The 26,290-nt window shown below is 41.2% G+C and overlaps 1 protein-coding gene and 1 long non-coding RNA gene across 2 annotated transcripts in view; one reads left to right on the top strand and one right to left on the bottom strand.

The window, feature by feature from the left end:
• LOC128642780 (uncharacterized) overlaps positions 1 to 20,362 on the bottom strand; it is a 78,871-nt gene extending 58,509 nt beyond the window's left edge. Inside the window, exon 1 of the long non-coding RNA XR_008399707.1 lies at positions 20,306 to 20,362. This is a non-coding gene — a long non-coding RNA (uncharacterized LOC128642780). The remainder of the gene's footprint in view (positions 1 to 20,305) is intronic.
• Positions 1 to 25,577, top strand: part of LOC128642779 (multidrug and toxin extrusion protein 1-like) — a 585,931-nt gene extending 560,354 nt beyond the window's left edge. Inside the window, exons 16-18 of the mRNA XM_053695580.1 lie at positions 9,741 to 9,835; positions 20,845 to 20,929; positions 25,123 to 25,577. Coding sequence (XP_053551555.1) covers positions 9,741 to 9,835; positions 20,845 to 20,929; positions 25,123 to 25,322 — 380 coding nt within the window. The 3' untranslated portion in view covers positions 25,323 to 25,577. The remainder of the gene's footprint in view (positions 1 to 9,740; positions 9,836 to 20,844; positions 20,930 to 25,122) is intronic.
• The last annotated feature ends 713 nt before the right edge of the window (positions 25,578 to 26,290 follow it).

The raw sequence follows: 26,290 nt of genomic DNA on the forward strand, positions 1-26,290 counted from the left end.
CACCACCTCAATACATAGTCGGTGACTGGGTATGGCTTTCGACCAAAAATTTGAGATTGCAAATCCCAAGCAAAAAATTAGCCAGTCTGTTCATAGGCCCGTTTCAGATTATACGGATCATCAATCAAAATGCAGTAGCACTTCAATTACCTCCCTCTCTGGCCATCCACTCCACTTTCCACGTTTCTCTGATCAAACCAGCTTCCTCCTCCGGCACACAGATTTTACCACCCAAGCCACCGATTCTGGATGCAGAAGAATACGAAGTGAAAGAATTACTTGATTCTCGGATTACTAAAGGTGAACTCCAGTACCTTGTCCGATGGAAGGGTTATCCACCAGATGAGGATACCTGGGAACCATCATCTCACGTGAATGCTCCAAGACTTGTTGCTCAGTTCCACAGGAGGAACCCTGATCGCCCCAGGCTGCAAGCCTTGGGAAGGCTTGCCTGAAGGGGGGGTCATGTCAGAACTCATCTCTCCACCTTAACTGTCTGACATCTGATATTCTGTAATTCCACCTTAACTATGAAGCCGCACCTTTTTACCTTACTTAAACCTTTTCCTGAGGGCAGACAGGTGCTTAGTTAATGAGTTTAGTAGCTGAGCTAACACTGCATATTGTGCTCTTTGGATTACCCTTTTGTTACAACAGGATTTAATTCTGAATATCGTTTTGAACTTTTATATTGCTTGTGCAAATCTTTCTTCACTCCTGAAACTACCTGCTTCACCGGATCACTAATTACTATCAGCGCAGCTCCTCAGTTCTAACTGTTCACATGCTGCCTGAGGATTTCTCTTCTGTCCTAATCTGACAGATCAGCTGTTACAACGGATAGCTAAAGACCACTCTCCGGTAAGAGTGAAACAGTGACTGAATGGTTCCTTGTTATTTAAACTCCTACCTGAATTAATTAACCCCTTGGGTTCCTGTTTTCTCTAACAGCTGATTCTGTAAGAGACTGCTCCAGGTTTTAACCTGTGTCACTCTGTTCTTTTCAAGATATAATAAATCACTCCAAGCCATACGCTTCTCTTCTACATATGATAAGCAGGTGCTGAGTGAAACATTCCATCTAGATCTGCAGTTGAAGATCCATATACAATTAACTTGCTATACTTCCTGTCAGTTACTAACAGAATGATCGCCATTCCACTGCCCCAACATGCAGTTATAAAGGTCTGAGACGGAACCTGGCAAAAGGAATGATGTCCATGAAGACACCATGAGACCAATCACCTAGATACACTGAGCCACAGAGGGACTCAAGGAGGTCCGGAGGGCAAGACATGCCGAAGTTAGCTTGCAACGTCTCTGGTCTGTTAGAAATATCCTCATGGATATGGAGTTTATTATAATACCCAGGAATTCCACCCTAGTACTTGGGATAAGAGTAAGTTTATCTTCCATCCATGTGATCGAAGAAGACTGACAAGGGACTCCAAGAATTCTTCCGCAAGACGAAAGGATGGTGCTTGCACCAGAATATCGTCCAAGTACGGGGCTACTGCAATACCATGAATTCTGGCAACAGCTAGAAGAGCCCCCAGAACCTTTGAAAAGATTCTTGGAGCAGCAGCTAGGACAAACGGAAGGGCAATGAACTGGAAGTGCTGGTCCAGGAATGCAAACCTCAAGAACTGAAATTGTTCCCTGTGGATTGGAACATGAAGTTAAGCCTCTTTCAGATCTATAATGGTCATAAACTGGCCTTCCTGAATTAAAGGAAAGATGGAACTTATCGTCTCCATCTTGAAGGAAGGGACACTGAGAAATTGGTATAAGCACTTTAGGTCCCAAATTGGGTGGAAAGTTCCCTCCTTCTTTGGGACCACGGAAAGGTGTTGAATAAAACCCCAAACCTCTTTCTTCAATAGGCATCAGGCAATGCACCATAGAAAGGCATCCCTCTTTTCTGGTCTGGTAGACAGATTTGAGAGAAGGAATCTGCCCCTTGGCAGATGAGATTTTAAGCCTATCTTGTATCCCTGAGATACCACCTCCAGGAGCCACGGATCCTGTATGGCCTTGAACCAGGCGTCTGAATAAAGAGACAATCTGCTCCCTACACGATCTGATCCCGGATCAGGGGCCACCCCTTCATGCCGATTTGTTTTCGACAGGCTTCTTATTCTGCTTGGATTTATTCCAGGACTGAGCGGGCTTCAAAGTACTCTTGAGTTGCTCGGGCTTGGAGGAGGATTGTTGTTGTTAGGCTTTGTCAGAACAGAAGGAACGAAAATTAGAAGATTGTCGTCCCTTAGACTTGTTCTTCTTATCTTGCGGTATAAAGGCACCCTTGTCTCCGGTAACCGTAGAAATAATGGAGTCCAGGCCTGGACCAAATAAAATCTTTCCCTTGAAGGGAAAAGAAAGGAGTCTGGACTTAGAAGTCATATCCGCAGACCAAGACTTCAACCAGAGCACCCGGTGGGCTAGGACTGCAAAGCCAGAGGCCTTTGCATTTAGGCAAATAATTTGCATGTTCGCATCACAGATAAAAAGAATTAGCAATTCTCAGAGCTTTAATTCTGTCGTGAATATCCTTGAGGGGAGACTCCACCTCAATAACTTCCGACAAAGAGTCACACCAGTAGGTAGCCGCTCCGCAACCGTGTCAACTGCAGCCGCCGGTTGAAACAAAAATCCTGTATGTTGAAACATCTTTCTCATAAAGGTTTCCATTTTCTTATCCATCGACTCTCTGAACGAAAAACTATCCTCAAGAGGTATAGTAGTACGTTAAGCAAGCGTAGAGATAGCACAATCCACCTTAGGAATGGAGCCCCACAAATCCAGTTGAGAGTCTGGGACTGGGAACAACTTTTTAAAAGTAGACGAGGGGGAAAAGGAAGAACCAATTCTTTCCCATTCGTTCTTAATAATGTTCACCATCTTAACCGGCAACGGAAAAGTCAAATGAACTTTCCTGTCTTTATAAACTCTGTCTAATTTAGGAATCATAGGTTCTCCAGGCAGCACAGCCTCTGGAACCTCTAACGTAGACAGAACCTCCTTCAATAAAAAACGCGCTCAATTTTAAATCTAAAGGACGGTTCCGCAGCAACAGGAGTCTTAGACGCTAAGGACTTCGACCCAGAAAGTTCACCCTCTGAAGCTACAGAAGTTAACTCATCATCGGATAACTGGGACATAATAGCTAAATCCGATATTTAGATGACTCCGGGTCAGGAGAACTATGTTTAACCTTTTCTCTTGTGTTTGTTAGAGCGAGGTAATGCACTGAGGGCTGCAGACACCGCCGTTAGTAACTGCGCTGCAAAGTCTGCAGGAAGAAGGCCCCCTCCGGATGGAGGATTAGATGTGCTATGGGGAACTGCATGTGGAGTGGATAATGTAGCAAGGGTAGTAATCTCACGAGACGTCAAGTCCTGAGAGTTAGACGTCTCCCTTCTTAGACTTTATAATGCTGTTAATGCATGTGAAACATAATTGAGTGGGCGGGAAAACCACGGCCTCCTCACAATATAAACAGCTAGGATTTAGTACAGAAGGAGTACCTTCTAACATGTCAGAGTCCTCCATAGCTAAAGGACGGTTCCGCAGCAACAGGAGTCTTAGACGCTAAGGACTTCGACCCAGAAAGTTCACCCTCTGAAGCTACAGAAGTTAACTCATCATCGGATAACTGGGACATAATAGCTAAATCCGATATTTAGATGACTCCGGGTCAGGAGAACTATGTTTAACCTTTTCTCTTGTGTCCTCCATAGCTCAGGCTAATAAAAACGTTTTTTATTATAGAAAATTGCACCTTTATACTCCCAATGGCTGGGGCACTCACCACCTCCTATACCCAGACAGTTAACAGAGGAAACACTCTCCTCAAGTTCAAGACTCAGCCGGAATGGAGGAAATGAACACCACACCTGGTCACATGGAGTGCAAGACAGTACTTCCCCAGTTATTACAAGTACAGCAACTAATAGGAGCTGTGCAACACTTTCAAAAACTAAAGTGAAACTTAAAAATGAAACCCGTTTGTTCCAGCTAAAAACACACAGTCTATCAGCTCAGGAATAAAATCACACAAAGTGGCATGTAAATAATTAATACACTGATTAATTAACCCCAGCTGTTCAATAAATCCCCTTCAAAGGTTATTAACCATGGATTCTATCAAGGTATAAAGAAGCTACACTGTGACCCTGTTATAGCGTTTTATGTGTAAAAATGTAAACAATCTTACCTCCAGGATCCATGCTGTGGAACAGAACACAGCCTCTCAAGTGTGACAGTTTTATAGCAGCGCTCCTGACATGGACTTGAGTGACAGAAAGCAGGCAGTGAAACTTGTCAACACTGATTGCTTAGGAGCTGTTAGCAGTAGTCTGGATGGTTTCACAGAAAAACTCTCCCTGCATCTCCAGACTCTAACATTCATCAATACTCTCACTAGAAGGTTGACATGACTACTTAAAACTCCAGTCCTATTTAGAAGGGCAGATACCATGATAACGGTGAAGTTGACGACTTCACCTTATGGGCTGCACTGAAAGCATATATTCGAGGGTCGTTTATAAAAATAGCAGCAGCCGAGAAAAAACGCAAAGGAGAAACCCTTGCACAGCTTACTATGAGCCTCCGAAAGATTTCTGGGGAACATAAAATGAACCCCACAGATACGCTGTCCAAGCAACTAGTGGATCTTAAGGCCCGTATAGTACAGTTGGAGTCTGAGAGGGCAGCCGTGAGACTTCTACGGCTTAAAGAAATATACTACCACAAAGGCAATAAAGCTGATAGATTATTGGCCAATAGGTTACGCCAGAAAACGGCGGCAGCACGTATCCCCATGCTGAAGGTAGATGGACGGTGTGTTATAAAACCCACAGATATTGGCAATGCTTTTGCGGATTACTATGCCGCCCTCTATAATCTAAAACAGGACGGCTCAGTTTGCCCTCCAACATCTGAGAATGTTGGGACGTTTCTAGCCTCGCTGAACCTCCCTTCGGCTCCCCAAGACTGCATTGACTCTTTGCAGAATCCCATTTCACTAATAGAGATTAAAAAAGCTATCAAATCTCTTAAGGCCTTTAAATCACCAGGACCAGACGGCTTCTCTGATCTATTTTATAAAAAGTTTCAAACCCAACTACTTCCCATTCTAGGGCGTTTTTTTACGCTAGCAAGCGAGCGGGGTACCTTCTCGGCCGAATTTTTACAGGCCACTATCATTACTCTCCTGAAACAGGGAAAGGACTTGACCCTTTGTGGCAGCTATAGGCCGATTTCACTGTTGAACCTGGACGTTAAGTTGTATGCTAAAATTTTAGCTTTGCGCCTCAATTCCTTACTACCAGTGCTGGTCAGACCAGATCAGGTGGGCTTTGTCTTACACCGGCAAGGCCCAGATAATACAAGACGTCTCCTGAATGTCTACCTTGAGGCTCATGGTTCCCACTTGCCCTGTGTCACCCTGTCGTTAGACGCTGAGAAGGCCTTCGACAGGGTGAACTGGAAATATATGTTTGCTGTGCTGCGGCGCTTTGGTCTCCCGGAGCCCTTCATCACGGCAATCGCGGCACTTTACTCTACCCCGTCGGCAGTAGTCAGGGGTCTGGGGTTTTGCTCCAGACCTTTTTTAATAACAAATGGCACGAGACAAGGATGTCCATTGTCCCCACTTATTTTTGCCCTCATGATGGAACCCTTAGCCGAGGCCATCCGGTCCTGCCCCTTAATCCAAGGGGTATGTATCCATCGAACGGAGCAGAAGACTGCTTTGTTTGCAGATGACCTAACAGTGCTTGTGTCGGATCCTATTGCTTCTCTTCCCCACCTATTTTCCCTACTGAATAAATTCTCCTTAGTCAGTTACTACAAGCTAAATGTCCTCAAGACTGAGGCGTACGCTATTAACATTTCGGACGGGACTCTTAATGAGCTGAAACGCACTTATAAGTTCGTGTGGTCTACGACACACATCAAACATCTCGGGGGTTTATCTCTCGCATAGTATTCCGAAGATGATAGAATTGAATTTTAATCCCTTATTGTCAACTATTGAAAAATCGACCGACACTTGGAATGTTCCGTCACTGTCATGGCTGGGTCGTATCGCGGCCTTCAAAATGAGCCTCCTACCAAAGCTTACCTATCTATTCCGCTCTCTACCCATCCCGATTCCTAGATCTACAATTTACAAATTTCAACAGCTATGTAACAAATTCATTTGGCGCAATAAGGTTCCGAGACTTGCTACTAATATTCTACAACAACCTCTTCTGGCTGGTGGGGCGGCTGCCCCCAATATCCTAAAATACCATGAGGCTGCCAGACTCTCTCATGTAACCCAATGGAAGCTGCCATTGGAGAGTCGATGGGCAGAGATTGAACAAGCATCCCTCCCAGCTGGGTTCACCCTACAGGATCTGGTGTGGATCCCCAGACACTCTAGGACGCCAGCCATTTTGGCTAATCCTATTGTCAAATCGAATTTGCAGTTTTGGGATAAGGTTCGCAACCTTTCGGCCGTAGCGCCGCATCCCTCGCCATCGCATTCCCTGAGAGGACTGCTATTGTCATTGCCAGACTCCCATCCCAACTTATGGCTCGCTTTGGGTTTGACTAGAATAGCAGATTTCTATGCAGGGGATAAGTTACTAACTTATCCGGACTTTCTCCGGAAGTTTAATCCGCCTCCTCGACTGCACTTTGAATTCTGGAGACTACGTAGCCTTCTCCTCTCGTGGGGCTTTGGTGCGGGCCCATTGAGGTCTAAAACCGCTTGGGAAGTTCGCTGGGACTCTATGACATCTCCCGGTAAACTTTTGTTCATCTCGTATCTCACACTCATGAAGCCTCCAGTTTTCTATAAGTCTCCTCCAATACGGCGATGGGAATCTTCCCTGATGGTTTCAAACGAGCCACAACAATGGCGGATTGCAGTCCAATTAACCAAGAAAGCTATACACTGCATAACTCTGTACGAGTTATTTCTCAAGGTTATGCTACAATGGCATATGACTCCTATCCGTTTGTTTAAAATCTCGGCAGTCAATTCACCCAAATGTTGGAGGGGCTGTGAGGAGTTGGGAACGCCTCATCATATCTGGTGGTCTTGCCGTCAGATTCAGCCGCTTTGGCAAAAATCAATCCGATACTGCTCTTCAGGGAATATTCACTTACCTTTGTCCCCTAGTTCATGCCTGTTTCACATCTTGCCTAGGAAATTGACTCTACCTCAGAAATTATTCTGTATTTACCTATTTCTAGCTGTTAAATTAGCTGTAGCTCGTATGTGGCTGCAACGCATTGTCCCTTCTTGGGAGCAGGTGATGGATATACTGGATTTTGTTAAAAGAATGGAGTCCTATGTCTCCCATGTCCACGGGTCAGCAGACCTTCAGTCCAAAATTTGGGCACTTCGCCCAGAGTAATTCCTCCTACAGACACTTTGGGGACATTAGGTTCCTCGGGTTGGTTGTAGCCGATGCTACTTATATCCTCCTGCCCATTCCCCCTTTCCTTTCCCTTATCTGAACCCTTCCAATCTCCCCCGCTCATATCCCCTGTCGGTGTATACCTCCCTCCTTTTTTTTTTTTTTTTTTTTTTTCTCTTCCCCCCCCCCCCCCCCTTTTGGTATGAACATTTATGATGATGAAACCTCTATACACTACGGAGTTTGCTGATTTATACGGGTTATTAATAATATGGGTCTTTTTTCCACAACAAATGGACTTTAGCACTCTCCCATGGAGAGGTGGGAATAAGATCGTTGACCAACAGACACCGAATATAGACTCAAACATCCAGCATTCTCTCTCTTGTGTTCCTTATTTTATGTGACTATTTTATATATTACTATCTCTGGTTAATCCTGTTATTCCTGATTTATGTACTATTGATTTGTATGTACATGCTTTTGATGCTCTTCTGTTCATTCATCTTTTCAAAATAATAAAAATTATTTATAAAAAAAAAAAAGAAGGGCAGATACCCTTTTTCAGGACTCTCCAAATCTTCTGACACTTCTCTGCCACCTCCTAAAATGACGAAAGGCAAAGAATGACTGGGGTAATGAGGAAGTGGGAGGGATATTTAGGTCTTTGGCTGGGGTGTCTTTGCCTCCTCCTGGTGGCCAGGTTTTTCATTTCCCAACAGTAAGGAATGAAGCTGTGGACTCTCCCTATCTTAGGAAGGAAAACCAGTTTACGAAGGCATTATCTCATTTCAGGTTCTCCTAGGCAGATACAATGTAGCAAGGCAGTGGGTTTACAATTTACAGTTTAAGAAGTGTAAAAATCCAGGGGGGAAAATCTAAGTCCTTTGCATAGAAAACTGTAGTCACCGTATTGTTTTCAGTTCATGCCTAATTGGAAATGGTGCTTTAACTAAAAAACAGATGTAAATATTGTCCAAAACAATACTTTTGAAAGTTGAAAAGTGACCCTAAAGTGATAGAAAAATGGTTCACAGTCTGCACATCCTAACAATATAAAAGATGCATTTAGATGGATTAGCAGTGGCGCGGATGGAAACAGATTACAATAGGTTCCTATAAAATTTGTGATTGTGCAATCTTTTTTAAAAACCCAATTTAATAGACGCCAGTACTGTTAGTGACACAACAGTGCAAGTGTGACTTACAATCAAATATTAAAATTAAAAACATTCCATTTTTAGATGCTGGGGACTTGAAATGACTATAGAAGTATGCCAATCATGCCAAGATACTTATGGAAGTATGCCAATCATGCCAAGATACTTACAGATGTATTCTGATGAGACTATAGATTAATGTCACACATGCAAATTAGTATTTTCCTTGCAGAGTGAACAAAAGAGTTACATAAACCTTAAGAGGTGTAAATGTCCTATTATACCTGTCAGTTTCCAGAGACCTCCCAGTTTCTATTTTGAAAACAGATACACACGAAAAGGTCTTTTCTGGAGCTGTTTGGTTGAAAACTAATCATGGTGGCGTACTTTTTAAAAAACAAAAACAATATTGCATTGTGACCACTAAAGAAACTCAAATCTTATCTACCTTGCAAACCCACTTAAAAAAAGTAGGCACCTGTGTTTTCTTCACAGTTAATAATACACTGAAAATGTATTTTACAATAAGTACAACTAATATTTGGGAGGTGGTTTAAAAGTAGAAGAGATGGCTCAAGGGTAAAATTTTCCCTATAATTTTATTCATACATTGTGAAACTTTATCCCAAAATGGTCAAATAAAAAGGCAGGACCATCAGATTTGTTATAAGATGCCAATTCCTCCAACAATGATTATATGCCAGGAGAAACACGCTGTGTAATCTAGTTCTCTTAATATTATTTTTGAAAAGCTAAACCTAGGTAGGCTAAAACTGATTTCTAAACCGTTGAAAATCTCCTCTTATCTAAGAGCCTTTTGAAAAATTTTCACAGTTTGACAATACTAGTTCATGTGTGTCATATGGATAACATTATGCTCACTCCCGATGAGTTATTTATGAGTCTGCACTGATTGGCTAAACCACATGTCTGTCAAAAGCATGAGGCTTAGATACAAGTTAATTACAGAGGTAATATGTGTATTCATATAACTATGTTGCTTATGTAAAACTGGGGAATGGGTAATAAAGGGATTATCTATCTTTTAAACAATAAAATGTTTCAAATAGACTGTCCCTTTAACTTATTTGAAGTCAAAATTAATGTAATAGGCTAATCCTTTTCATCAAACCATTTTTGGTAAATTACTTTCTTTGCCATTTAGGTTTTTGGTTAGGAGCCCTCCTATGTGTGATGATACAAGGAGTTGCCTTTATTATATTTGTATTTAAAATCGACTGGAACAAAGCATCAGAAGAGGTACTTTATTATTATTATTTCAACATAGTCTGTTTGTGCCAGAAATCTTAGCTACACTCATTGAACGTCCCTGTTCAGCTCACTAGCAGGAAACTCATTTAACAAAATGTTTTAAATTTTGTCTAATAAATACGAATTTCACAGTGTTTTGCACGTGCAGTTTAGTTTTAGTACGATTTGCACTGTGCATCTTAAATAGGTTTTTCCTGCATAATTTTAATACAAATTTTTTTAAAAATTCTATGAAAAAACATTTTATTTCAATATTTCACTTATTTTTATGATATTTTGAGAGTCCTATTGTAATGTATGCATCACCTTCACATTCTTAAAAGCAGGAAACACAACTTTGCGAGGCACAATTTTCTTAAAGGGACATTCCGGTCAAAATTACATCTTTGAATAGAAAAATATTTGCAATACAGGTATCCCTCAGTTTACGCCGGGGTTAGGTTCCAGAAGGAATGGTTGTAAATTGAAACCCAGTTTATAATGTAAGTCAATGGGAAGTGAGGGAGTTAGGTTCCAGGCACCTCTCAAATTGTCATAAGTAACACCTAATACATTATTTTTAAAGCTTTGAAATGAAGACTTTAAATGCTAAACAGCATTATAAACCTAATAAAATAATCACACAACACAGAATATATAATTAAACTAAGTTAAATGAACAAAAACATTTGCTAAATACCATTATAAACCTAATAAAATAATCACACAACACAGACTTCACTTGCATTTTTCTGCAAACAGTTCTTTCTATGCATTCCAATCTGGACTGATTTATAGACAAGAAGATCTTGTTCCTTTGAAATCTGCTCGATAGCTCAGGTCTGGTTAAACTGATTAATTTCAGCTTGCTTGGCTTTGCTGCAACACAAGCGGACAGCTCCACCTACCGGCTATTTTAATCAATGCACTGCTTCTCAATGCTTTTCAATAGCAGTCACATGACTGGAAAAAAAGGTTGTTATTCTGAAACGGTGTAAATTATATGATTTCATCCAATGAGAAAGTCCTCTCTAAATCTGAACTAGTGGAAAAGGGATTCATATACTTTCATAACTGGTATAGCTATCATCATTTACATCAATACATTACCCGACATGAACATTACAGAAACATGCTAAGACCCTTAACAAATTTCGAAACTCTTTGTACTCGAACTCCCCCTCTATCACACACTCTCTCAAAGATATATAAATTGTTATCCAATAACCCTCCAGGTTATATACCTCCATTTATGGAGAGATGGGAAGATGACCTAGGAGTTATAGTTCTCCCACAAAAATGCTTATCCATCTTTCAGAGCATAACTAAATCGTCAATATCACTTTCAGTAGTGGAAATTAACCTTAAACTATTACACAGGTGGTACCTCACCCCTCGAAAACTCCACCGCTTATTTAATCACAGATCAGACCACTGCTGGCGTTGTGGCCACAAGGGCAGCGACGCGGCACATATGTGGTGGTGGTGTAACACGACCCAGATTTTCTGGAGAACCACCATAGCGGAGATGGAGAAAATTTTAGAAACTACATTCCTTCTAGACCCATTAGTATGGTTGCTAGGCTACCCACCTAAAATCAAATACAAACCCTATTACAAATTATTCTATATTATGACAAACAGTCAACCACTTTGCTTAGGCCTGATGAGCCTGTAGTCAGCCAGAGCCGCTCTCTACCCACTCTGGAGGGGCGCCAAAACCTTTACTAGGCCCATACACTTTAAATAGCCTCTAAGAAGAGGGGCCACACTCTGCACAGCTGTTTTCACATACCTATTACAAGTGGCACTTTTGGGCGTTGGAACTTTATCACTAAGCCTACTCAATAACATTTGGTCTATTGTCCTCCTGCATATTACAGTAATCAGGGGCCAAACCTACCTGATTAACAGAGGAACTGACTTTAACTTGCACATAGTTATTAATACACTGCCGGTACATCAGTTGTACTGCCTTAAAAAGAGCATCTGAGGTGCGATGTGATATAACTGTTTTATCTTTCTGGCTCTGTGTAAATTGTATTGCTCTGTTGTATATTTCATTTGTGCTAAATTGAGAGTCTCATTAGTGGTGATTGTTACTGCTGGCCCCCCTCGCGCCTCCCCCTTTCTGGCCCAGCTTGTCTGGGTTGGTCACTTCCACTTTCCCTTTCCCCTTCCTTACGGTCATATCCCCTTTTTCCTGAGGTGCGCGGGGGTCTGTGGAGTTAGCTGTAAACGTATAATTACATTAGGAGGCCTCATATGTGAAATGACCTAAATTATAATCATAAGTGGTCTTTAGCCCCGCTCTCTCGTCACTGTATGTCTATGCTTCTCGCATGCTCTAGAATAGACAGGCTTAGATATATCTAACGTTATTCCTTTACAGGTTTGTGTTTAAGTATTTGTGTCGTAACACTTAGGTGCAAAGTGCTCCATATGCCCCGATCTAAAATGCCACACTCTTCAAGGAGGCGCCCCAAACCCCCTCCGGGGTCAAGAAAACAGTCCTAGACCACTTCTCTCAGCGACCTACGGACTCTGCCCAGAGTGCGAGAATGTGTAGTGATCAGGATTCTCAAGATGAAGGATCTCAGTGGAGCACACAATCCACAGCCCACCTGCAACATTATATCACTGAAAACACCATGAAAAAATGCTTGCAGCTCAAACCAAATCAATTACTCCGGAAATTAAGTGTAGCTCAGCAGAGTTGGGGAAGGACATAGCAGAAATTGGAGATAGGGTGGACACTCTGGAACAGCAGCAAGATGATTTGGTCACTGACCTCTCCAACCTGCTTTCCTACGCCGAGAATCTAGCGGAGCAAATAACCCAGCTAGAACTGAAGTTGGCGGACGTGGAGGATAGAGCTAGGAGGAACAATATCCGCTTTAGAGGTATACCGGAATGCGTATCATCCGGCGAACTGCAAGATTTCCTCAAGTCACTGTTTTCAGAACTGTTGGGCCCACTAGAGGGTAATTCACACGTTATGGAGGCCAAGATCAATTGCCTCAGATAAACCTAGGGATGTGGTGGTGTGTTTCCATCATTTAACATTCAAAGACCGATTGATGCAGGCTGCATTTAGCAAACCCACACTCCCAGACCCTTTTAAGGATATTCAACTTCTGCCGGATTTATCAGCTCATACATTACAACAGAGGAGACTATATGCCCCCCTGACGCTGCAACTTAGGAAAGCCAACATTAAATATAAATGGGGCTTCCCTACCACGCTCATAATCTCAAAGGATAATAAAACACATGTTGTTTCCTCCCCTTCTTTGGGCAACACTCTCCTGGCAAACTGGGGTATCCTGACTGAGCCGGACAAACAAGGGCCAGCACCTCCCTCTAAGCTACGGGCATCTGCTCCTGAATGGTCCTCTAAAGACCGGGGCCCTAAACGCCAAAAACCAGGTGCTCTGAATCCTCAAAAAAGGCTGCAGGCCCTTCCGACTTGAACAACACCTGATTACGACAATGTGGACATTACTAATACTAAACCAGACTTACATTACGTTGAATGCAAAGCCTATCTCAGTTAGATTAGATAGTTTATCCTATTTATAATGTGGAGAGATACTTGGGAGCAAGGTCTAATTATTGGGACCTACGATCCTACTGACCAGAGAACCCTTCATATCCTCCAGAAGGGACGCATTTGAGTTTACACTACGTTCTCACTATATTGTATTTTATGTTGGTTCCAGTTAGATAGGCTTGTTTACATTCACCTAGATTTAGAGTTTTGCTGCCAAAGGGGTGCGTTAGCTACGCGTGCTTTTTTCTGGCCGCACCTTTTAAATACCGCTGATATTTAGAGTTCACAGAATGGCTGCGTTAGGCTCCAAAAAAGGAGCGTAGAGCATATTTACCGCAACTGCAACTCTCGATACCAGCGGTGCTTACGGACGCGGCCAGCTTCAAAAACGTGCTCGTGCACGATTCCCCCTTAGGAAACAATGGGGCAGTTTGAGCTGAAAAAAAACCTAACACCTGCAAAAAAGCAGCGTTCAGCCAATCAGATTGAGCTCGCATTCTACTGGCTGATCGGAACAGCCAATAGAATGCGAGCTCAATCTGATTGGCTGATCGGATCAGCCAATCTGATTGAACTTGAATCTGATTGGCTGATTCCATCAGCCAATCAGAATTTTCCTACCTTAATTCCGATTGGCTGATAGAATCCTATCAGCCAATCGGAATTCGAGGGACGCCATCTTGGATGACGTCCCTTAAAGGAACCTTCATTCTTCAGTTGGACGTCGGAAGAAGAGGATGGATCCGCGCCGGAGGTCTTCAAGATGGAGCCGTTCGTCATCGGATGAAGATAGAAGATGCTGCTTGGATCAAGATGGTTGCCGGTCCGGATCTCCTCTTCTTCCCGGATAGGATGAAGACTTTGGAGCCTCTTCTGGACCTCTTCAGCCGCCGCTTGATAGAAGACTTTAGCCGGATTATGGATCGCCAGCCCCCGCTTGGGCTTGGATGAAGATTTCGGAGGCTTGGATGAAGACTTCGGAGGACGGATCGGTGAACCTGGCATGGTGAAGATAAGGTAGGAAGATCTTCAGGGGCTTACTGTTAGGTTTATTTAAGGGGGGTTTGGGTTAGATTAGGGGTATGTGGGTGGTGGGTTGTAATGTTGGGGGAGGGTATTGTATGTTTTTTTTTACAGGCAAAAGAGCTGACTTATTTGGGGCATGCCCCGCAAATGGCCCTTTTCAGGGCTGGTAAGGTAAAAGAGCTTTGAACTTTTTTAATTTAGAATAGGGTAGGGCATTTTTTTTATTTTGGGGGTCTTTGTTATTTTATTAGGGGGCTTAGAGTAGGTGTAATTAGTTTAAAATTGTTGTAATATTTTTCTAATGTTTGTAAATATTTTTTTATTTTTTGTAACTTAGTTCTTTTTTATTTTTTGTACTTTAGTTAGTTTATTTAATTGTAGTTATTTGTAGGTATTGTATTTAATGTATTTAATGATAGTGTAGTGTTAGGTTTAATTGTAACTTAGGTTAGGATTTATTTTACAGGTAGTTTTGTAATTATTTTAACTATTTTAGCTATTAAATAGTTCTTAACTATTTAATAGCTATTGTACCTGGTTAAAATAAATACAAAGTTGCCTGTAAAATAAATATTAATCCTAAACTAGCTACAATATAATTATAATTTATATTGTAGCTATATTAGGGTTTATTTTACAGGTAAGTATTTAGCTTTAAATAGGAATAATTTATTTAATAAGAGTTAATTTATTTCGTTAGATTTAAATTATATTTAACTTAGGGGGGTGTTAGTGTTAGGGTTAGACTTAGCTTTAGGGGTTAATACATTTATTATAGTAGCGGCGAGCTCCGGTCGGCAGATTAGGGGTTAATAATTGAAGTTAGGTGTCGGCGATGTTAGGGAGGGCAGATTAGGGGTTAATACTATTTCTTATAGGGTTATTGAGGCGGGAGTGAGGCGGATTAGGGGTTAATAACTTTATTATAGTAGCGGTGAGATGCGGTCGGCAGATTAGGGGTTAATTATTGTAGGTAGCTGGCGGCGACGTTGTGGGGGGCAGATTAGGGGTTAATAAATATTATGTAGGGGTCGGCGGTGTTAGGGGCAGCAGATTAGGGGTACATAGGGATAACGTAGGTGGCGGCGGTTTGCGGAGCAGCAGATTAGGGGTTAAAAAATTTAATAGAGTGGCGGCGATGTGGGGGGACCTCGGTTTAGGGGTACATAGGTAGTTTATGGGTGTTAGTGTACTTTAGAGCACAGTAGTTAAGAGCTTTATGAACCGGCGTTAGCCCAGAAAGCTCTTAACTACTGACTGTTTTCTGCGGCTGGAGTTTTGTCGTTAGAATTCTAACGCTCACTTCAGCCACGACTCTAAATACCGGCGTTAGAAAGATCCCATTGAAAAGATAGGATACGCAAATGGCGTAGGGGGATCTGTATTATGGAAAAGTCTCGGCTGCAAAGTGAGCGTTAGACCCTTTCCTGACTGACTCCAAATACCAGAGGGCGGTAAAAACCAGCGTTAGGAGCCTCTAACGCTGGTTTTCACGGCTACCGCCCAACTCTAAATCTAGGCCATAGTTTGCCTTATTTTTCTGTATATATCAGAGCGGGCTGACTTTCTCAGCCTTAAAGGGACAGTAAACCTTAAACATAATGTTATATAATTCTGCACATAGTGCAGAATTATATAACATTATATTAGTGCAAACGGGGCCCACATCAGGGTTTTACTTAGGTGGACTACTTCCACCAATCCTCCCTCCCCTCCTACATTTCCGAATCCCTTTCCTCCCCTCCCATCCCCTGTGCCCCTGATCCAGGCCGCTAGCCCGAACAGTGTGATATAGGATACAGATCCATAAATGTCTTCCCTCAGGTTCATCACCCACAATGTTAGAGGCTTGTACATGGTGGGTAAGAGGAGCCTTCTTGCCAGATCCCTACGTTTCCATAACGCCGATGTGGCTTTTCTCCAAGAAACACACGTACTTGCTGATAATCCTCCCACGTACATTTCCCATGACTTCCCTGTCATCAAGGTAGCCTCATACTCTAAAAAGGCTAGAGGTGTGGCCATATTGGTTCACAAAAGGGTAGCTTTCAAACCCCTCCAGGTGATTAGGGACCCTCAAGCGAGGTACCACATTCTTATTTGTAACCTAGATCATGTTACCTATACTTTAGTTTCCATCTACTTACCAAACTCACATCAGACTAGATACCTGAGGAAGATTTTGAATAAAGTTGAACAGTTCAAACAAGGTAGGGTGATTCTGACGGGCGACCTGAATATGGTGTGGGATAATGGTATAGACAGGAAAAAGACACACTCTTAGAGATGCACCGCTGCTCCAGACTCCTTGAGCGCAAATTTAAAGGGCTTATGACCAAGTTTAATTATTTCGACATATGGAGGTCCCTTCACCCCTCTGACAAAGACTACACCCATTTCTCTCACCCTCACTCCACATTCTCTAGACTTGACTACTTTTTCTGCCACCCTGAAATTGTAGACCTTGTACGGTCCACAAGTATACATACATGTCCTTGGTCTGACCATGACCAGGTCATAATGGACCTAAATTCTAAACACACCACCAGATCTAGACCCACATGGAATCTGCCCCACCATCTCTTGGCAGACATCCCCTTCAGAGAAGAACTCAGGAAGGACATACATTTATACTACAAATTAATGATTCTCCCAAGGTTTGTGAAGACATGATTTGGGGGCATTTAAAGCCACTACTCGAGGTCTATTTATACTTAAACAGGCTCATTTACGGAAACAGGCGGGCCTCTCCCTATCTCAAGCACATTCTCGGCTACGCTCCCTAGAACTTCAACGACACATCTCAGACACCACAGACATGAAACGGGAGGTCAAGGACCTCAGAAAGCACATTTGTCAACTAGAATTTAGAAACACCCAAAGTAATCTTTTTAAATGAAAACAGTTAATGTACTTGAAAGGCAATACAGCAGACACCATTCTCGCTAATAAAATCAGGCAGTGCAGGGGCGCGTCACGTATTCATGAGCTTAAACAGGGCGCACTAGCTGTCAGACTACCCTCTTTAATTGGCCAGCAGTTTAGTGATTATTACTCCTCACTATACAATATCCAAGATCAGGTGGGATTTGTACAGTCCCCTTTGGCACATATAGGCCCGTTCTTACATTCCCTGAAACTCCCCACCCTGGATGAAGCACAAAAGTAACTTATAGATGTTCCTATCACATGTCAGGAAGCCAAACAGGTAATTAAAAATCTGAAATCCCTTAAGGTCCCTGACCCAGATGGCTTCACTGCAATATTTTACAAAATATTCCTGCAAGGAATCCTACCCACCCTTACCAGATTCTTCAATTTAGCGATGGAGGAGGGCAAATTTAGGGGTGAGTTCCTCGAGGCTTCTATCATTACCCTACCCAAACCTAACAAGGACCCGACTTTATGTACTAACTACAGACCGATATCACTTATTAACACAGATGTTAAAATTTATGCTAAGATATTAGCCAATCGATTAGCGAGACTACTACCTACCCTTATCAACCCGGACCAAGTAGGCTTTGTTCCAGGAAGGGAAGGCCCGGATAACACAGGAGGTTGCTGAATATCCTATGCGAAGCTGGGAGGTTGAATAGGCCCTTAGCCGTGCTCTCCCTTGACGCAGAGAAGGCCTTTGACCGGGTCCGCTGCGAATACTTGTGGAGAGTTCTGGACACCTTCCAGTTCCCGACACAGATTATTCAAGCAGTGAAGGCGCTGTATTCTGCTCCCACGGCCTTGGTCAGGGGCCTAGGGTTTAGCTCTTCGCCTTTTCCCATCTCCAACGGCACAGGTCAGGGCTGCCCCCTCTCCCCCATCCTTTTTGCATTGGCGATTGAACCCCTAGCTGCCGCTATCAGAGAGGATAGGGATATTGTGGGAGTTACACTCCACGGTACGACAAACAAGGTGGCTTTATTTGCCGATGACACCACCATCTTCACCTCCAAATCCATACAAACAATACCCAAACTCCTATCCCTGTTGGAGACATTTAGCGCCCTCTCTTATTATAAACTGAATCACAACAAATCCGAAATATAGGTGCAAGGGTTTCCTGAAGATGACTCCAAATGCCTACACGACAGATACAAATTTATAGTTAACAACTCCCATATCTCCCATCTGGGCATTAAAATATCTAATTCATTCCCCCGAATGTTAGACGATAACTACAAGCCCCTACTCTCGGAACTCCGGTCCCTAGGTTGGAAGTGGAATTTTAAAACGGTATCATGGTTAGGTCATATTACTGCCCTTAAAATGAGCTATCTTCCTAAATTGACATATGTCTTCAGATGTCTACCTATTAGGGTCCCTCAGTCTCTTCTCCTGCAGCTTCAGAGTGCATGTACCAAATATATCTGGCAAGGCAAACCCCTTGCATAGCCCATAAATGTTTGCAGTATCCTAGAAGGGATGGGGGAGTGGCCTCCCCGTCCATATCTAGATACTTTGAGGCGGCAATGCTCACACATATATCCCAGTGGAGCGTAAAGGACTCGGATAGTAAATGGAGGCGCATTGAAGAGGCCTCTCTACCATACGACCTGTCCCTGAGGGACTTAATATGGACACCTCCACACTGTAGGAGACTCCTTAGCATAATGAATCCGGTAATCCAAGAATGCCTAGCAACTTGGGAACAATTACGACACTATAAACAGGTGGCTCCCCATCTGTCCCCAATAACTTCCATCGCTGGCCTCCTAACAGGCCTGCCGGATTCACACCCAGTTTCCTGGGCTAATTTGGGTATCTTAAAAGTAGAGGACTTATGGTCTATGACCTCCCAAGGATCCTATGTGGAACTAACTCAAATAGATAGCCCCTTACCCGTCCCATCATACATGACTTTCGAATACATCACAGTAATCAGCCTCTTATCCAGATGGGGCTTTAAACCCTCATCCTCACACCAGTTAACAATATGGGAAGCTAGGTGGCAGCAGGGACTCCGATTAGGCAAACCGCTTTCCCTACACTACACTCTGATGAAAGGCGCGACTCCTGTTGATAAAGCCCCCCACATCCTTAAGTGGGAACAGAAGTTAAACGTGTCAGTTCCTACTAAGGATTGGTACCGCACACTCCTGCTCACGAAAAAAGTATTACATTGTGTCACTATATACGAAACTTACATTAAACTTCTCATGTACTGGTATTATGTCCCAGCTAGGTTAGCCACACTTTTCCCCATGGTCTCCCCGTTCTGTTGGAGGGACTGTGCCCACATAGGAGACATGACCCATATCTGGTGGAGTTGCCCTAAACTTAAACCACTCTGGGTGAAGTGCTTTACCACACTAACATACATGGGAATCCCCCTCCCCAGGACCCTAGAGGTGGCTCTTTTTTATTTAGGAACATGCAAATTACCCAGACATCATGGCACGCTCTGTATATACCTTTTCTCAGCTGTTAAACTTTCCATAGCCAGAGCATGGAAGAGAATGTGTCCTCCTACATGGTCAGATGTTGTTTCCTTAATGGCATACATCTACTCAATGGAAAAAAACATATATTACAATATGGGAAAATCTGATTTTTTCAAATTAATATGGTCAGATTGGAAATATAGCTTTGATTCCCTATGGCTCCCCAACTTTGAGACCTAGGATAGTCCGCCTTAGCCCGTAGAGAGGGCCAGTGCCCCCCCTACCTTCCTAGTTTGCATGGAAACCCCTACACCAGCCCGTATCCCTTTTATTTAAGTTTTATGGCCCTTCCCCCCTATCCCCTCCTCCTTCCCATTTATTATTGAATTATATAGATGGATCCAGCTAACTCCTCTAGGAGTATGTAGGAGTGCTGGGATCCTCAATACCATGTTTATCTTGATGTTCTGTTCACACACTAGGTATCTTAATGTTGTATTTATACATGCATTTGTGTACCTGTATTTGAAATACGCCATTGGTCGTACTGTTGTCTTTAATATTTCTTGAAAACCCTAATAAAACATTTAAAAAAAAAAAAAGTTAGAGATTACATTAGGGTAAGCTTATCTAATGCATTCATGTCTCGGAAAGTATAAAACTTAACCTTCACTTTAAGCAATATTGGCAGTTGCCTAGGGCAGACTCCCAATACCATAACAATCCCGCAATATCCCGGTCAGTTGGGGGGTATGCAGGAGATACTTAGGCCAGACTTTCTTAAAGGGACATAGTATTGAGGTTATTTCCCATCTCCCTCTAGTCATGGGTGCCGCTGTATTGAAATCTATCTTTCACTACATTTTAGTGCTGCTGTGTATTCTTATGTCTAGCAACTCTCCCTCAGATACCTACAGTGAAATCTAGGTTCCAAAATGGCTGCATTTATAATTAGAGAGAGGTGCATGAGGTGTATTTAGAGTTTAATGTTACGTTCACAAGCAGAATATAAAACACCACCACCTGGTTATAACATGTTGCATGTCTTTTGTTTCTAGGCTCAAGTGCGGGCCATGCTTAGAATGAAGAGGGCTAAGGACATAAACAACAAATCAGCTACTTATCAGAGTGCGTCTCCATCAGGTGTGTATGTACCTGACAATAAACTGTACTTATTGGTTTTATCCTGTATTTGGTAAATTACAGAAATATTCAATTTACTAATGCCAAGGAACCAGGGACACCCTTAGCATTTGCCGGGTCCTTGGCAAGACAAATTTGCAGAGCTCCACAGCCCAGCGCACTTATTCCCCTCCCCTTGTATAGCCCCACTCCTGTCACTAAATCCACTATTACCTATATAGACAATATCAGTACAGTATATATTACACCTAACAATACCATAAACACTTCTTCATAAATAAAATAAAGGAGCAACATTGCACCTTTTTATACCCTTACATCTGATAGTTTGGGGCCCTCAGCGGGTGCCCCTCTCACCTGCAAGGAACAGTCATCTACTGTGTGGTAACTATTATTCCATTTTTGTCCTTTTCGTAAAGTGACAAAATATTCCAGATAAGCTAAACAATGAAAATAGTAGAGGAGAAGGTCCTGCTCTGAAAAAAACTTACAATCTACATATAATTGAACAGAAAATGAACTGTATTAAAGGGGCAGTAAAGCCAAAATTAAACCTATATGGTTAGGAGTATGGCATTTTATACAAGTTTTCAATTGTATTAACCGTAGTTGAGCTCAGGAGCATGCACGTGTCTTTAGGCACCTAGTATCAGTGTTTGCAACAATGTTTATAGCAATGTTATACATAGTTACAAACTGCTGCCATATAATTCTACAGACACTCTATGACAGCAGAGTTTGCAAAAAATGCTTAAAATAATGTTATATATAGTTACAAACACTTGCCTGATGGCTAAGGACACGTGCACGCTTCTGAGCTCACTTAGGGTAACTCTTTAGCAAAGGATACCAGGAGAAATAAGCAAACTTGATTAAAAAAAAAGTTAATCGGATAGTTTTTAAAAATGATATGCTCTATCAGAATCATGAAAGTTTAATTTTGACTTTACTGTAACTTTAATCTTGTCATCACCTATGCTGAAGTTGTTTTAATAATTTGCCCTTGTGGTGTGGTATTTTTTTGTTAGTTTCCCACACAAACTATATGCTGTTTTAGGCAAAGCACAAACTTATACTCAAGCATGGTAAAATATCAGCCATAGAGAATGCAAAAATGTGATTTATTGTGCCATGATTTTCTATAATATTCATAGTAAATGACAGCATGGGAGTCCTTATTTCCTATAAATGTTATAGGCCAGTATCTTTAAAGAAAAAACTGTTTTGAGTCCAATACCTACATTATTAATAAATAAAAATAGTATTTGAAAGGTTATTTTTTGTAACTGTGCACCATTTTGTAATATGTTGTTTTTATGTTTTACTTTTGCTAAGACACTATTGAGAGTTTCACAACTAAAGTGGCATTTTATGAGGTAAATAGTCAGGTTTGTATCTTTGTTGCTGCAGTGATTGATAACAATAGTATAATAGACCCAGACATGACCCCAGTGCCAGCACATGACAAGCCTGATGTGTTAGGTCTCTGCTAATAAAAGCCTCAGTATATACATGAGGGAAATTACACAGGTTACATACTGTGCAACACTACTGAGCTGCCTGACTCATCTCCCCTTGTCTCCTACCCTGGTATTATTATATAAATCACATATCATGGCTTCCCCTTACCTGACCTCACACAAATAAACTTCAGTGTGACAGAAGACCATAGAAAACTGCAGAAAAAAATATACTGTAAGCAATGAGACTAATGCCACAGCGCCCTCTGTGGTTGGAGTACTGCACTGCACACAATAATTATAAACTATAAGCAGACTGAATTGGACATTAAAGGGATATTCCAGTCAAAATTTTAATGCACATAGATGAATTACATATTTGAGTAGAAACATATTTGGAATATAGATGTATTGGCAAAACTACCTCTAGTAAAAGTTATCACTGTTTTAGTGTGAGCATTTTTCTCTGCACGTGCATGTGAAGCATAGCTAGATATTCTCAGTAAACCAGCATTTTAAATACTGCAGCTGCTCAGAGTGCCAGTGTGGCTTGTATCATGTGAGCAATTAACAAATTGAGTCATTACCAGATGATAAAAGCAACTTAGGCTCTCTAAGCAAGTGCTGCGTTTAAAATGCTGGTGCAGTAAGCATACTTAAATACACGTTTTAAACAGCTATAGCTTTTATTAGAAGCATTTTTGCTAATACATGTATATTACAAAAATACTTCTATTCAAAACTGAAATGCACCCAAGTGCATTTTAATTTGGGCTGGGATGTCCCTTTAAAGACTAAATAAATGTTAGATAGAATAATGCATTCAAAGAAAAGATCAGTCTGAGAATAACATGTATATGTATTTTTTAAAGTTTCATTAGCTGTTTAAATATTGACAAAATAAGTGCAAAGTTTTAGTGTCTATAAAACAATAGGAGCTGCCATGTTGTAACTTAGGTTACATTCTCTGCTGTGGCCAATTAGGGACAGTTATAAATAGGTCACTAGAGTGTGCAGCCAATAGCTGTGCGGAATATAACAGTGTTCTGCACTTTCATTTCTAACAGGAACTGAAATGCTCACTATGTCAGAATAGAATTAAAGGAAAAGGGGACAAAATAAATAATGAAAGTATATTGCAGAGTATATATATATATATACCTGTATACGATTTATCATTTTATATTACCATCTCAAAGTGTTTAATGTCCCTTTAAAGTGATGGTAAATTTTACAGCACATATTTGATATCAGCTTGTTATTACAAAAAAAAACTACCATTTTTTTTTTTTTATCATTTGTTGTGTTTTTATTTTAATATCTTATTTTTTACATGCTCCGCTTGTTCCTCAAACCTTCTCATATATCCTGATTTAGAGACAGTGTGACATAGGGGGAGGTCCCAACCGCTCTCTTCCAAGGGAGGAATATGCAATCGCATGTCAGAGCAACCTATGCATGCAAAATAGTTCTCTATCTGCTCCAATGTAAACAATGAAGCACGAGATTCATTGTTTACTTGTCAGACTGGAGCGGATGAGAGCGAACAAGTGTGCTGCGCAATTAAGAGAGCGTGTTTCCCTTTTAGGGGGAGGTCCCAACCGCTCTCTTCCAAGGGAGAAATACGCACTCGCATGTCAGAGCGACCCACAGATGCGCAATAGCTCTCTATCCGCTCCAATGTAAACAATGAATCACGAGATTCATTGTTTACTTGTCAGACTGGAGCGGATGAGAGCGAACAAGAGTGCTGCGCAATTAAGAGAGCGTGTTTCCCTTTTAGGGGGAGGTCCCAACCGCTCTCTTTCAAGGGAGGAATACGCACTTGCATGTCAGAGCGACCCACAGATGCGCAATAGCTCTCTATCCGCTCCAATGTAAGCAATGAATCACAAGATTCATTGTTTACTTGTCAGACTAGAGCGGATGAGAGCGAACAAGTGTGCTGCGCAATTAAGAGAGCGTGATTCCCTTTTAATAACGAGCGTGTCAGAGAATGTAAGTTTTGAAAGAAGATGACAATGATTTGAGGCTTAATTTTAAACATTATTACAATGCTTGATTGCAACTTAATGCAATTTATCATCACTTTAAAAGTCAGGGACAGGAAGCCAAAAAAGTGACTGTCCCGGGAAAAATGGCACAGTTAGGGACTATGCTAAAGAAAAGAAGTACCACTCCCAGGATACTTCACACATAGGAGAAAATGCATAGGATGACATTATGTGGTTCTTCATTCAGAAAAGACTAACAGGTACATAAAATACCTTGCAGTTACAAGACTTGACTATAGCCTGACAAATCAAACATACCTGCTTAGTGAGAAAACATTTTGAATTCATTAACACCGTTTGATGCAATTGCTTTCAATACACACAAATATTAGGGCCAGTGCACCACTATCCAAGCTCCGAGAGTTGATGGTGGTGTTTATTGTGCTTGTGAAGACTTAATTTGTGTCATAAAAGCCACTGCTGAGTTTCTGAGGTTTAGTGTTTGAATACTGGTGCACGGGCCCTCACACCATATGTGCGTATGCCACTGGAACAAAACACCAATAACATTTACTAGAAGCATTTTTTGTGCTGATGGAAGTATATTGCAAAAATGATTCTATTTAAAACTGAAATACACCCCATGCACATTTTAGTTGTGACCTTTCTATCCGTTTAATAAGTTTACTTGTTCATAAGTGGAGTTTATTTGCAGTGAATCATTTTCTGTGTTTTCTAGATGAAACAGAATGTCCTGGAGATGTGGAACTTACTGAACTGGGTTGCACAGAGAGACAGATTTCAGAACCTGCAGTAAATGGGACGCCGCCACATTCAGTCACGTTAACCAAATCTCAGCTTGTGCTGCGCCGTATGCTGGCCCTTGTAGCTGCAGTTGGGATACTGGTGATAGGGATTATAATAAGATTTGCTATATGAACTTGGTTTTTTTTTCTAGACAAAGAATGTGTTTTCTCAGAACAGGGAATCACTTATGTTTTTCAGTGTTAGCTAAGAGTTTGGATTTTTTTTTTTTAAATATCTGAAGAACTTATTGATACAGACAAAGAGACGCTCCGAGGAGCCAACTCCGACCAAAATACAGAAAGTAAAGTTTAAGTCAACAGTGAAATGGAAAAGAGTAATAGAAAAATTGCTGATAAAGTTATAACAGACATCCAGAATACACAGAGACTCATAGTTCTGTTTTTTATTTCAAATATTTCTTTCTATAGAAAAATCAGTGTGTGTCTTAAGTCAATTATGGGAGCCTCTTACTTACCTAAATAAAAAAAAAGTGGCACAAAACACTTCAAAAATACATTACAAAGTAGTTACACTCATTAACCCTGTCTAATAAAAATTAGTTCTAAAAAATAAGGCACACAAAAGTTATGTGCTCAAAGATATGAGATCTCTTTAACATTGAGATACATACATGTCTAAAGATGTATTTGTATGTATCTATATATATATATATATATATATATATATATGTGTGTGTGTGTGTGTGTGTGTGTACATATATATTAATGTATTTATATGTGTGTATATATGTATTTACAGGCATAATATATATGTACACACATATAGACATATATATAAGCGCATGATAACACATATATATGCAATATTCATAGTTAATAAAGATGTATTTGTATGTATCTATATATATATGTGTGTGTGTGTGTGTACATATATATTAATGTATTTATATGTGTATATATGTATTTACAGGCATAATATATATGTACACACATATAGACATATACAGGGAGTGCAGAATTATTAGGCAAATGAGTATTTTGACCACATCATCCTCTTTATGCATGTTGTCTTACTCCAAGCTGTATAGGCTCGAAAGCCTACTACCAATTAAGCATATTAGGTGATGTGCATCTCTGTAA

This window comes from Bombina bombina, chromosome 12, assembly GCF_027579735.1.
Source record: "Bombina bombina isolate aBomBom1 chromosome 12, aBomBom1.pri, whole genome shotgun sequence".
In the NCBI taxonomy this organism is placed as follows: Eukaryota; Metazoa; Chordata; class Amphibia; order Anura; family Bombinatoridae; genus Bombina; species Bombina bombina.